Raw genomic sequence first — 14,841 nt, 5'->3', positions numbered from 1 at the left:
ATGTTCACCTAACTCTAATAATGGCAATTTGTCTTACTATAAACAGTTAATTGCATTGACCGGAAGTTATCGTTGATTGCATAAAAGCTTCTATGCCTTGTACATGACAGAAACGAAATATTCGCATATAAATTGCGAATCCAGTGAGCTTCTTCTTTCACGAGTCTTACACGCTCAATTTGGATTATAGAGATCCGAGTTTATATTTACCATTGATTTTAACAGTGTTGTGCTAAGAAGTTTTTCTAAGCAGTGCCTTAAGGTATTCGATCCACAATAGCCTCAGATTCAATGGATCTGAATGCATAACAGATATACGTACAAGAAGGTTGATCCAAAAGGGAATTTCTTCAAATCTTATTTATTGGTGAAAGTGAATGAAAATTACAAATGAGAATATAGACACCTAGTGAACTTTTTGAATAAAAAATACGTTACATATTTATGACATGATTAGGAGTCCAAATACTTGAAAACGACGTTAATGGTAATCTAACAATTAGCTCAATGATAAATGTGATGCCTTTAACTTTTCAATCGTCAACTTTCCTTGTATAAGTCATCATATTATACGTCTATGGTCAATACAATGACCTTGTCAGCAAATACAATTTATCATTGAGGCGAATGCTGATTGACGTTTTTCATACTTATTGTAAGGCTATCTTCTACACACTGAATTGTCGATGGATTTTTTCTTTATTTCACAATCATGGCAAGGAGCACATGGCGGGTGTGTCGGGTCAGCAGGGGATACTCACTCATCCATGGCAATTGATCCCACCTCTGACTTTTTGGAGGTCCTTTTGTGCTCTGCTCCTATCTTATTCTTGTTTAATGGAGTCTTGAGCTTGAGTTTTATTCGTTATCTCCATAGATTTTTACGCAAATTCCCTTTTTAAACCAGCAACATCGTTCTAATAAGTTATTATAAAAACATGGTTATCAATATAGTTCTGCATTTCATGAAAACCCAGACCTCTATAAGCCACAAGAGATGCCCCTAATTGACACTTATATAGTCAAATGGTGTCAGACTTTCAGGGGATTCGTGATTTATCTGTTTTGGAGCAGTACTTAATATCATCATATTCAACGTTCTTATCTTTGGAAGCAGAATCAGGACTAAATGCAGACAACAATCTGTTACTTGTGTCGCTAAAATAGTCATGCTTTTTAAATATAATTAAAGTTAGTAAATGACCCAAGTTAAGTGAAAAGCTTATTTTCATTTGAAGTACTAAACTTAGCATAAAACTTATTGATTTCACCGGAAGGTATACCATGGAAATAACGAGTAGTTTTCAATATCAAAGTCCATAAAACAATAAAAAATAAGAGGAGAGCAAACAGGGACCTTCAAAACATCAGACGTGGGATCAGGTGCCATGGAGGAGTGAGCATTCCCTGCTGACCGGTCACAACCGCCGTGTGCTCCTTGTCATGATCAGGAATTAACGGAAAAATCCGTCGTCGTCAATTCATTGTATTAATAATGGACTAACAATTACCGGTAGTTTTAAAAAAAACTTCAGTCAGCATTTGACTCAATGATAAATTATATTTGCCGATGAGGTCATTGTATCGACCATAGAACTTACAAATTGATGACTTTAAACGAGACTGTTGATATTAGAGAGGATGCTCTTACGTATCGAATTACATGAGATATATACACTACGTATGCGGGAAGGATATGGAGATAAGGAACAGTATTCAGTCTCAAAGTCCATAAAACAATACAAAATAAGAGCAGAGCAAATACGGACACCCGAAACATCAGAGGTGGGATCAGGTGCCATGGAGGAGTGAGCATCCCCTTCCGACCGGTCACACCCGCCGTGTGTTCCTTGTCATGTTCAATAAATAACGGAAATAACGAAAAAAATCTGTCGTCAATTCAGTGTATAAATAATGGACTAACAATTGGTATGAAAAACGTCAGTCAGCATTTGACTTAATGATAAATTGTATTTGCTGACAAGGTCATTGTATCGACCATAGAACCTACGAAATGATGACTTTAAACGAGACTGCTGATATTCTTGTTTCATCAACTTGCTTGTCAATAATTTACCTCGTTTTAGAAATTGTACATACGTAGAGCATGCTCTTGCATATCGAATCAACTGAGATATATATACTCCGTATGCAGGTGATGAAGGTATATTGCTGCACAAGTATTAGCTTTCCTAAAAAGCTAGTCTGACTTGGTTTGCTTAATTTCACAAAGCGGAAAGAAATCAATATGTATATTTTACATATTTTTTTTTCGTTCGGTAATCTATCTTCATAAAAGACCATGTGAAATCATCATTTCCATGGCAGCTCAATTTTTTTTAAATCATGGTGAAGATGAATTTACTAAACACAATTTATTTGCAATAACATCTTTCTTTTCTCATTAATACTACGTTTGATTTTATAACATTTTTTTCTGTGGAAAAGGGGTATAGCATGTGAAAAAAAAATTACCAAATGAAATGATATTTCCAACAATGAATTTCAGACTACATAATGTCAACAGAAATTATTTTAATCTATGTATATATTTTTCAATTACTCAAGTTCAATTTAATTTTAAACCATTTTTATGACATGCCATGATATAACAACTGGTCTAAACCATTGTCATTAAATTTATGGATCCTTTTACTGTTATAATAGTCATGCTAAGAAAACTTAAACATTGTATCCGGAGAGCGAACTCTAAAAAAATGATTTAACGTTAATCGGTGATTCTTCCCCAGGGAGATGTGCACGCGAGGCAATTAATGTCAGTAGTTTTGAGGGAGGGATCTAAGTTTTACTGGGTTTAATAAAGCACGTAGCAGCGGGGGAGGGGGGGGGGCTTTTTTCCCAACACTACCTTTACTACAGAAAATGTCCATTGAAAAGTTGGCCCCCCCGCCCCTACTTCTAACCAAAGTAAATAGTAAAGTGATATCAAGGAAATGTAGTATTGTATGCAAAAAAAATTAGAAGTGAAAGAACGTTGGCCTTGCAAAAAGTTGGCCACTAACATCCCCCCTCGCTTCTACAAAGCCTCTCTCTCTCTCTTTTTTTTTTTGCTTGTCAGATTTTACAAGTATAAGAAAAAAAAAAGAATTTTCCCTATCTGCCCCCCCTCCCCCACTTAAAAAAAAACGATACTACGTGCCTGTTTGAACATGATAGGTAGAATACTTATTAATTAGAACCCCTGCATACATACCATTTTTTGGGGAGTGAGGGTGGGGCATCTAAATCATATGCAGTTAAAAGAGTTAAATAAAGGAAAAATAAAATGTTAAAATAATTATAATAAACTAATTCTTCATTAAAAATAAGCTGCCTTTCAAATTTTTACTTATATCTAAATCAAAACATTGGCTATGTAAAAATTTTCATTTTAAAGTAAAAATATCAATGATTGAAATAAAAGGTGGAATGTGTCAAGTTTATTTTTCTTTAACTAAGAAAACAGAAAACCTAGCTAGGATCCACCCCCTGAAATCTGTTGCCGTAAATTGTCTTGCCAGCGTTTGGGGAATAAGGGTGATTTTCATCAATTACATTTTATTGACTCCATTGCTTTGGAAAATTTGACATTCTTGGCATTAAAACACGAAAACAAATTTTTTTATATAAGATTCCAAGAAAAAAACTTTACCACTTTTTTGTTCGGGAAATAAAAAAAGATCCGAATGTATAATATCTCATACTTGTACATGATTAAATTGATTTATGTTATAACCTGCTTATGTTATAATTATAGATGTAACAGAAGTAAAACTGTGGTGAGGTAAAGCCACTAACATTTATGATTTTACATATGTGCAGTATATAACACACTAACTTACACAGCAAGAACATTAAATTTAAGCTCTTGCATTGTTCAAGTAATGTTTTGTATGTTAAATGACCTTAATATTTCTTTTTTCAACAAACAAAATACAATGTAAATGATATCAATGGGAAGAACTTTGTTTGATCACTAAATGGCCAGCGCGTATAAACAGAGATAACAATTTTAGCAGAGCTTTACACATGATGACCATTCCCCGGCTGTTGATTTATGGGTTAACCCTAACCCTAACCCTAACCCAATTCTGAAGTCTGTAGGAAAAGAAACAAGAAGACGCAAACTAATTTACGTGTAATCGTCCAAAATATAATCGCTGGATTGGAGGTTTTATTTTACTATAGTGGGTGCAGGGCAACTAAGAGAATATATTTGACCAAGTGCCCAGTTAAGTAAATAAAAGATTAAAAGCGCATTTCCTCCTTGGCCGAACGACATGCGTCTTCGGAGATTATATATTTATGCATGTGTCGAAATTTCCACCATCGAACTATCTAAAAAATTAATGGAACGACTGCATAAATAAGCCCTGGTTAAATCTAGTACTGTCTGACGCCAAGACGTCAGACAATAAGTAAGGGAAGTTGACGATAGAAAAGTTAAAGTCATGCGGGTGATGAATACAATTAAAACGACTCTGGTATTCCAAAGGGACATCATTCATGTAGCCAGTGGAAACCAGGTGTTAATTCCAACAAACTTTCGGAAACGCAGATGGACACTAATTATCTTCCTTAATAGCTCACCTGTTTTATATGTTACTTTGAAACAGAACTTATTCAAAAACGCCTATATAACATGAAAAAACATTGGCCTGGCTTTTTTCAAATTGACATTTAGATATATCAACTGTGTTTTCATTTTTTATCGATTAGTAATACTTTAATTTATATAATATTTGATATATCCCAGTGAACTCGAAATATATACAGTGAAGACTAAGAATCTGTACACCTGTTTCACATTTTGAGTACGAGCAGCTTTAAAACCAAGGCAGCCTTATACCAGAACAGCTTATGTCATATGGATTGAAACATCCTCTTTTAAAGCCAGCGTTTCATAATATTTTTTTATCGTTTTAATGTCCTTGTTAACAAATAATACCTATCATTGGGTTGTATTTTGATAACTTGGTTTATACCTTTTGTTATGCATCCATTTTGATACTAAATTTGACTACGGAAGGTTCCGTCTTCCTGACAGATACATAGTGTTCAGATCGGGCATGATCGTTTGAAAGGAGATGCTTACTCTTTTTTGGCATCTGATTCCACCTTTGGAATCTTCAAGGTCCGTGTTTATGTTTTCTTCACAGACTTGTATTGTTTAAGGATTTGTTTTAGATCTTCACTTTTTTTCAACAGTTAATTGATTTATGTTTTTATGTATCTGAATGTTGGCATTTTCAATTAAAATAAGATATTTTTCTTAATGAAAAATATGCTGTTTTTTAATAATCTATTTAAATGATAAGGCACCGAAATAAACTAAAGCAGCTTTAAATCAGAACAGTAGAATTTTTTAGATTTTTTTTACACTTGCAACAATTCTGAAGAACTTATCTTTTATTTTTAAGCAATACATATTTTTTATTTGAAAAATCTATTTTCGGTTTTTCTCACTGTAATACTAGAATTATCAAGTAAAACTAAATAGTTTTGTTTTTCATTGGGTTATTTTTCATGCCTGTGTTATCAACAGTGTTTAAGTTTAAGTACAAAAGAAGAAAACAAAATGCTTGTCTTTTTCCCTTTTTATTCCTGGTTATCATTCTCAGGGTATTCAAGGAATAAACATGAAAGGTAGATAAAATATTGCCAAAAATATTTTTTTTTTTTGGAAATTAGGCACTGCAGGCATTGCGTTTAGAGATAAAACAATTTTACAGCTCTTCAAAATGAATATAACTTTATGTATTATAGGTTAAGAATCACAATGAATGATTCAATTAAATTATATTTATTAATCATGGATTACATTCATGACATTAAATTGAGTTTAACCTTTGAAATATAATTTTTCTAACTTTTTGAAATAAAAGGTTGTTCGGTTATTTATTACCTACATGGAATATAAAGCACATACATATATTAAAAGCGACAGATCATAAAAACAAAACTTTTTTTCTAAAATAATAAACTGCACAATTTATATTATATTTTATAGTTAAGATAAATGCACATCTGCATGAAGTACATGTCTCAATTAAAGATTCTTAATAATGTTCTCTAATTTGAAAAGAACTGTTAAGCTACAGGGGTGATGAAAAAAAGAAAGACATCAAAATATTATGGTAAGTATATAGGATTTCTTCTTGATATAATGCAACACTTACAACAGAAATAGTCTAAATATATTAACCGATGCAGTATTCCATATTTTGTTTGTAGTATGTTTACTTGAATACGATTCTCACTTTTAATTAGTAAATGTCATCGATCTTTTTATGGTCTCATCATTTCTTTCTTTATCTTTCTCCTAATCGTGTCTTGTTGGTAATTAGTTAATTTATGCAAAATCTTTTACGTGATAAGAAGAAAACACTTGCTGTGGCCTTCAACTCGACATTTAGATATATCGACGACGTATTGTCAATTAATAATGATAATTTCCATTCCTACGTCGACACGATATATCCTGGTGAGCTTGAGATAAAAGATACCACAGAGTCCGACACTTCTGCTTCATACTTGGATATTTTACTTGAAAAAGACACTAATGGTAATCTAACAACCAAGCTATATGATAAACGTGATGACTTTAACTTTTCTATCGTCAACTTCCCTTACTTATGCAGCAATATACCTTCATCACCTGCATACGGAGTATTTATATCTCAGTTGATTCGATACGCAAGAGCATGCTCTACGTATGAACAATTTCTTAAACGAGGTAAATTATTGACAAGCAAGTTGATGAAACAAGAATATCAACAGTCTCGTTTAAAGTCATCATTTCGTAAATTCTATGGCCGATACAATGACCTTGTCAGCAAATACAATTTATCATTGAATGAAATGCTGACAGACGTTTTTCATACCAATTGTTAGTCCATTATTTATACACTGAATTGACCACGGATTTTTTCCGTTATTTCCTGATTATGACAACGAGCACACGGCGGGTGTGACCGGTCGGCAGGGGATGCTCACTCCTCCATGGCACCTGATCCCACCTCTGATGTTTCGGAGGTCCGTGTTTGCTCTGCTCTTATTTTGTATATTTGTTTAATGGACGTTGAGATTGAATACTGTTCGTTATTTCCATATCCTTCTTATTATAGATATTAATATCTATGTTTTGATATATTCCAGAACCGTGTGCTCTCTACCTATCATGCAATCCGCTAGTATTTAATATTGAACCTGCTTTGATGGGCTATAAAAGGACGTCGTATTATTTACCATTTACACAACATAAAGCAGCCCCATATGCTTCTTTTAAAGAAAGAAATAACAGGATTAGGTTCCATTTTAATTATTCTGTCTTACAATGACTTTTGATATAACTTTAATCCTCAGTAACTCTATGAAAAATCATTAAGGAACACCTTTTCCTACAGAATGCAAACAGACCTTCATTTAAAAAAGAACTGACTTTAAATAATAGACCTCAAAATAATATTAATATATGAACCTCAATTTTCTTCAATACCATGTTATTTGACATGCAATATACATGTGTGTTGTTATCTGTAATGTTTCATAATATTGATTAAATGAAAAATAAACTAATATAAAAATATTCTCAATATCAATCAATTTATAATTATATTATGTATCAATAATAATTCATAGAGTTAGATATCTGTAGCATGACAAATTAGTTGAGATGAAAACAGTTTTGTTTTGTTAAGAAGCAATACCGGAAATAACAAAATAACAACAAAAAAGGATAGATTTTATATCTATAGTCTACTCTGTTCCAGCGCACGATTAAAGCCGGCGTCTTTTACACCTCGGCTACAATCTTAATTCTGAGCTGCTGGTGAGAAGAGTGGATTAAAGAAGGGGAACAACTCTACTGAAATTAACTACATTGATTTCTCAGACTGTGTATAAAGTTCGCGCTCTGTCATCACTGAAATCAATTTTGTCTCTGAGACTTGATTATCAGCCATAGGACCATGAATTTGTCCGATTTGTCCGGTATTAAAGAGTTTGGCGGAGATCTGTTGACACTTTTACTCAAGAAAAACACTTCCAGTAAACTTAATGTAAGTACTAAACACTTAACTCACTTACAATTTCGATGTTTCTCGAATTGCATTTTGAATTGTTTATCATACTTTTTCCCTTTACTATATTGTTACATTTGTGTACACCTCTTGTACATTATTGAAGTGCTTGGTATTTCATGTAATTTAAATCAATTATTATTAATAGTAAATTAAAAATGAAATAGTAAAAAAATAATTGCACTTAAAAATTCTCACAATTTAACTTTGCATTAACACTTTTGAATTACAGAATTTAGTTTAACTTTCAGCCAGTGATTTAGAAGTTGAAATTAATGAATTTTTGGTAGGTAAGAAAAAGATTGGCCACAGTTCGTTACAAATCCTTTTTCAACAACATTTAAATCAATTTACAAAATAACACGTGTGTATGAAAATGTGATAAATTTATTTAATGTTAACACTCAACTGAATGTTATTTACTAAATTCATTTTGTTCTTGTTTCTTTATATAAATGAACAAAATATAAGTAAAACCTTATTATATTAAAACGATGCATATAAACTATGAAGAATTTGGAGAATATATATATATATATATATATATATATATATATATATATATATATATATATATATATATATATATATATATATATATATATATATATATATATATAAATTGTACTTTTAAATTAAAATCGAGAATTTCCAAACAAGCTGATGACTGTTGTCCATTACATGTATTTACACATTGAGTTGTCGACGGATTTTTTCCGTTATTTTCTGGATCCCGAAAAGGAGCACACGTTGGGTGTGACTGGTCGACAGGGAATGCTTACACCTCCAAAGCACCGATCCCACCCATGCTCTTTGGAGGTTTCTGTTAGCTCTGCTCCAAAATTTGTATTGTTTAATGTTCGTTTGTGCTTAAATACTGTTCGTTATGTCCATTTATCCCATTACAGTAAAAATATAATGTTTCGAATTGTAAAGCTGTACTTATAATTTATTCATTTATAAACATTTTGTAGTTAAAATTAGATATCTGTAATTAAAATTTGATTTCTATAATTAAAATATGGTTTCTATTATTAAGATTCGATAGAGTCGTTTTCGGTAGCGTACGTTGTTGAACATGATTTAATACACAATGTCATTTTGTTGCTCTATGTATCGTATTAATTAACAAGTTCTATGATAAAATATATTTTATGGCATGAATACTCTCTCTCTCTCTTTCTCCTTCCCCTCTCTTTCTCCCCATGAAAAAATAATGGAGAGAAAATTTTTGTACGTAGTAAATACATTTTCTGCTCAGTTAGAATGATAATATAAATTTCATACCAGAAATGTTGCTGACAAAAAGTCTCTGAAAAAGAAATCCAAATGCTAAGGACCTTGGTAAAGCTATTTTGTCCATTGTGTGAGAATTTATTTGCCACACAAAACCTTCTTATTTAATGATCGACTGGACCACGGTTAGTAGAGAAGGGCAACATTAGCACAATAAAACATCCGTCCACTTCCGCCATTATAGCAATATTTCATCCCTCTCCCGCGCGATATTCACTAAATAAAAAAAATATATTACAGTGTAATAAGACGTGTAGGAAGAAAAAATATTTTATGACAAATCTATCTTATCCATCAAGAAATTGAATATATTAAATACTGATGGTATTTACCGACGGTTTTTATACTAATTATAAGCTTATTATTTCCATTATTTTTATTTTTCATACATATTAGTTTTTTTGACGACAGATTTCCTCGTTATTTCCCAATCTTAACAAGGAACACACGGCGGGTGTGACCGGTCGGCAAGGGATGCTCACTCCTCTGTGGCACATGATCCCACTTCTGATGTCTTGGAAGTCCGTAACTGCTTTGTTCCTTTTTGTATTGTTTCATGGATTTGTGACATTAAAAACTGTTTATCTCATATGCTCCATATATTTCAATTAAACTCACAACCATTGCATCTAGTCGACAGGGAATGTGTTTTATTATTCCTCAGAACCCGATACAAGTCTCTAGCAGAGAGTGTGTCCTTTGGAAATCTTTTGTATGATGTACTAAATACAGTTAAACTCGGCTTCGTATGAACACAGATTTGTACGAATTCACAGATAAAGTTAAGTTGTCTTGAGTCCCCAGCTGGATAAATTTAAGAAATTCCTTATACATATATAATGAATTAAAGATATAGAGAAATAATTTCATAGGTCCCAGTGACTTTGTTATAACTGAGTTTTACTGTATTCAGATTGTTATTGCTTGTGGCTTGGTGTTATGATTTAAATTGTCATGCAAAAAGTAATTATACCATTTATTATTGCAGCAAAAAATTACGTGTAAATATAAATGTGCCTCTGAAAACAGAAGTGAAAATGGAACAGGAGACAGCACACAAACATATAGAAGAAGACAAAAAGCTTCTTATACAGGTCAGTCTTAACCACCACCCCCCAACACAAAGTCACACACACACACACAAACATATAGAGGAAGACAGAAAGCTTCTTATACAGGTCAGTGTAACCCCCCAGCCCCAAGTACAAGACAGTTCTCAGAAACAATCTTTCATCAACAGAACAGTCTGTCATCAAAACAGTACACATACTCATTAATAACAGTACAGAACATAACTTATTAACTGATTGGGATTTTTATCTCGTATAGACTCAGAAGACAAACACAAAGAACTTTAATAAGGATGTCACTTAGATGCTGTTGTGTATTGTGTTTTAACTGTGTTATTTGACGGTGTTGCAGGCTGCTATAGTACGTATAATGAAGATGAGGAAAGTGTTGAAGCATCAACAGCTGTTAGCCGAGGTCCTGAATCAGCTCTCCTCCCGATTCAAACCCAGAGTACCTATAATTAGGTAAGATCTTCCTTAAATTCAAGCCCCCTCCACCATTATATATTAACTCAATTTAAACTCAGAGTATGTATAATTAGGGCCCCGCAAGGATTTGCGGGTGCCCTATAGTAATCACTCTGTCTGTCTGTCTGTCTGTCTGTCACTCTTCCGTCCACAAATTTTCTGTTTTTTTCTAATAACTTTTTATGGTTGCCCAATCAAGTACAAATTTGGTATGGTAGTTCAGTAGGCAGAGATACATATTTTGATGCTAAGTTTGGTTCTCTATGTCCCCTGGTTTGGAGCTGGGGTGGTGGGGTAGATTCCTTAACTTTACATACGAAAGCATTGGCAAAGAGAGATAACTGCTGAAGATGTTCCCATTGTAAACTGAATGTTGCTATGAGTCCCTTGGGATTAATTAGCTTTCCTCCTGAAGAAAATCCAGAGCATTTTCTTTATCTGTCAGATTGAGATAAATTACCTCCTCTGTCTACAAATGAAGTTTGTTTTGAAGTTAAGTCATTTTGGAATGCTATGAACACTCTGAAATGTGGATTTAAATATAAATTTTTATAATTTATTTTTGTTTAATAGTTATGATTTCAATGAATTCTAATAACAAGAAATAGATTAAAGAAGACATTGACACCTTGTCAGAATGGGTTAAATGTATCAGATCCATGTTAAAGTCACGTATTAAAAGGTTGAGGGGCAAAATGAAAACCATCTATTCTTCTGTGTTCAATAAACCAGAAGTGAAAAAAGAATTAGATAGATTACACGATCAGTACCTACTGGTTCCTGCCGACAAAGCAGGTAACAACATTGTCTTCGTTTGTAAGGCTCATTATATAAATTGCATTCTAGAAGAACTTGGATTTAATTCTACAAGTGGTAATCCTACTTATACATATACTTCTGTTTCTAAGGAAGATATTCTTCAAAATCACCTGTCAGTTTTGAATACTTTTAATATTCCACAGAGCCAAAATGAATTTGAACTACCTTATATATATTGGATTCCGAAACTTCATAAGAATCCTTACAAACAAAGATACATTGCAGGTTCCAGTAAATGTTCAACCAAGCCTCTTTCGTTACTTCTCACTAAAATATTGACAGTAGTGAAGGAAAAACTTCAAGAGTACTGTACAACTATATATTCAAGAAGTGGTGTAAATCAGATGTGGATACTTAAAAATTCTAAAGAACTTTTGGACAATTTGAAATCACAAGAATTTACAAAAATCAACAGCATAAAAACTTACGACTTTTCAACTTTATACACAACAATTCCCCACGACAAATTAAAATCCAGGCTTTTTGATATCATTGACAGCTGCTTCTTCAACAAAAATGGAACTCGTAAGTTTACTTACCTCGTCATTGGTCATTTGAAAAATTATTTTGTTAAAAGAGATTCTGATTGCACACATAAGTACTCTGAAGTTGACATCAAGAAGATGCTTGAGTTTCTGATTGACAATATCTATGTGGCTTTTGGAGACCAGGTATTCCAACAATCTATTGGAATTCCCATGGGTACAAATTGCGCTCCGTTATTAGCAAACTTATTTTTATATTCATATGAAGCAGAATTTATGCAAAATCTTTTACGTGAAAAGATAAAAACACTTGCTGTGGCCTTCAACTCGACATTTAGATATATCGACGACGTATTGTCAATTAATAATGATAATTTCCATTCCTACGTCGACACGATATATCCTGGTGAGCTTGAGATAAAAGATACCACAGAGTCCGACACTTCTGCTTCATACTTGGATATTTTACTTGAAAAAGACACTAATGGTAATCTAACAACCAAGCTATATGATAAACGTGATGACTTTAACTTTTCTATCGTCAACTTCCCTTACTTATGCAGCAATATACCTTCATCACCTGCATACGGAGTATTTATATCTCAGTTGATTCGATACGCAAGAGCATGCTCTACGTATGAACAAGTTCTTAAACGAGGTAAATTACTGACAAGCAAGTTGATGAAACAAGAATATCAACAGTCTCGTTTAAAGTCATCATTTCGTAAATTTTATGGTCGATACAATGACCTTGTCAGCAAATACAATTTATCATTGAATGAAATGCTGACTGACGTTTTTCAGACCAATTGTTAGTCCATTATTTATACACTGAATTGGCCACGGATTTTTTCCGTTATTTCCTAATGATGACAACGAGCACACGGCGGGTGTGACCGGTCGGCAGGGGATGCTCACTCCTCCATGGCACCTGATCCCACCTCTGATGTTTCGGAGGTCCGTGTTTGCTCTGCTCTTATTTTGTATATTTGTTTAATGGACGTTGAGACTGAATACTGTTCGTTATTTCCATATCCTTCTTTGATTTACTTTTTTCACTTTATGTTCATTCAAGAACATTATTATTTTTAGGATAGTTGTAAAAAAAAACCATTTTATCATTAACACTGAAAAAGATCTTATTGTAACTTTAGAAGAAAATGATGAGTGTGGTAAATTAATCCCTTGGGATTAATTATCTAGCCTGCTGCAGAAAATTTAGTAAGGCTTTTCTTTATCTGTCACTTTAAGATTAATGAAAACCTTTGTCTTCAACTGCTGTTTGTTTCAAGGTAAGGTCAAGCCTTCATGATATTTGCATTCATTGAAGGCTGGCATTTTATATAACACAAGCTTCATAATTGTTTAAATTGTTCCCAATATTTAAGGTATTTAAACTCCCTCCCCCATTATGTATCTAAATTCAGACTCAGAACACCTATAATTAAAGTATAAGACCTTTTTGCTCTTTCACCCAAACTACTATGTAAGTTATTTTGCTCTTCTGTCAATTTTTATGACTAGATACAAATTTTATAAGTATTAACATCATTTGTGGTTTTTCTGACAGAAATGCATAGACATACTGATTGAGAAGGAATATTTGGAGCGAGTGGAAGGACAGAAGGACACCTACAGTTACCTGGCCTGAGTATCACTGGCTTCTATTTTAATGTACAATATAATAACAAAACAGGAGTTACCGCCCCTAGGTGATGTAATCACCACATGTTTATCAGCTGATTGACACCCCAGCTGTGTGCCACGCCCACCTGGAACTCCCAGTTTTGTGTTGGATGTTCGTTATGAGATCATCACTGCTTTATCTGACCCTCCCTGTGTCATTAATACAGAGGGAGGAATATCATTTGATTTCTGACATCAGAGGGGACCTAGGTTCCTCGGTGAGCAATTGTACAAAGAAATACTATTTATTGACTTCACGCTGTACTTTTTTACTTTCTGAAGAACAGATGATTTCTGTAGACTTTGGTGCCGTCAGTTCTGACTCCCAGGAATTTGTTCTGGGGGAGATAAAAATAGATAAAGTGCTTGCCACAGAAACTTCAAAGACTGAATCTGTGCATTATTGATTCTGTGCATTAAGTTTGTATATTGTTGGACATACAGATTTGACATAATTTCTTTTTGTTAATCTAATTTTTATTTTAATCATAGTTAACATAGCATATTGTTTTTAAGCCATGTTTGAAAAGTGAGAATTTATAATGTGCATTGCCTTGTGATAATATGTATAGATCACTGTGTTATATTTGTATGTGTGAAGCCAGGGAAGAAACGCACATGTAACAACTTAATTATTTTAAAAGTACACAATTCTACCCATGGAGAAACTAGCCCTTCTTGAAATGATTTTTTTTTGTTGCTTTCTGAAAAATGTAGATATTTTCGATAGATGAAAGAATGGTGCAAATATTTTTTTTTAAAATAAGAAAGTGAAGGACTGTTTTATCCAAACAGTGAATTATTTTTAAACACTTTGCTAAGTATCTGCTAACAAGACGATAATTTTTTTCAATAGATAAAACATCTCTGTTTTCTTTTAAATCCATTATAAACAGTAAAATAACTCTGCATGTTTCCTGGTAGTTTACTTCAGCA

The 14,841-nt window shown here is 32.9% G+C and overlaps 1 protein-coding gene across 2 annotated transcripts; it reads left to right on the top strand.

The window, feature by feature from the left end:
• Positions 1-10,314: 10,314 nt before the first annotated feature.
• On the top strand, positions 10,315-14,582 carry LOC134231867 (cullin-1-like). 2 transcript variants are annotated; one of them, XM_062713835.1, is made up of 3 exons: positions 10,315-10,471; positions 10,800-10,911; positions 13,788-14,582. In XM_062713835.1, exons 1-3 carry the CDS (start codon positions 10,415-10,417, stop codon positions 13,868-13,870), a joined length of 252 nt encoding a protein of 83 aa, XP_062569819.1. In that variant the 5' UTR covers positions 10,315-10,414; the 3' UTR covers positions 13,871-14,582. The 2 variants fall into 2 exon arrangements, 1 of the variants encoding a protein (XP_062569819.1); XR_009984644.1 differs by lacking the exons at positions 10,315-10,471; positions 13,788-14,582 and adding an exon at positions 10,513-10,555 and having other exon boundaries at positions 10,800-10,916.
• The last annotated feature ends 259 nt before the right edge of the window (positions 14,583-14,841 follow it).

This window comes from Saccostrea cucullata, unplaced genomic scaffold (genome assembly GCF_032062105.1).
Source record: "Saccostrea cucullata isolate Sc308-1 unplaced genomic scaffold, CSIRO_AGI_Scuc_v1 ctg4232, whole genome shotgun sequence".
NCBI classification, from domain to species: Eukaryota; Metazoa; Mollusca; class Bivalvia; order Ostreida; family Ostreidae; genus Saccostrea; species Saccostrea cuccullata.
Note: the sequence above shows the minus strand (reverse complement) of the source record. Positions and strands in the feature narration are given on the sequence as shown.

What these genes read in the sequence shown, in the direction of transcription:
- LOC134231867 (XM_062713835.1), top strand. Translation starts at nt 10,415, where the DNA reads ATGGAACAGGAGACAGCACACAAACATATAGAAGAAGACAAAAAGCTT. An exon ending in ACAAAAAGCTTCTTATACAG is followed by an intron (nt 10,472 to 10,799) that starts GTCAGTCTTAAC and finishes ACGGTGTTGCAG; the next exon opens with GCTGCTATAGTACGTATAAT. An exon ending in ACCCAGAGTACCTATAATTA is followed by an intron (nt 10,912 to 13,787) that starts GGTAAGATCTTC and finishes GGTTTTTCTGAC; the next exon opens with AGAAATGCATAGACATACTG.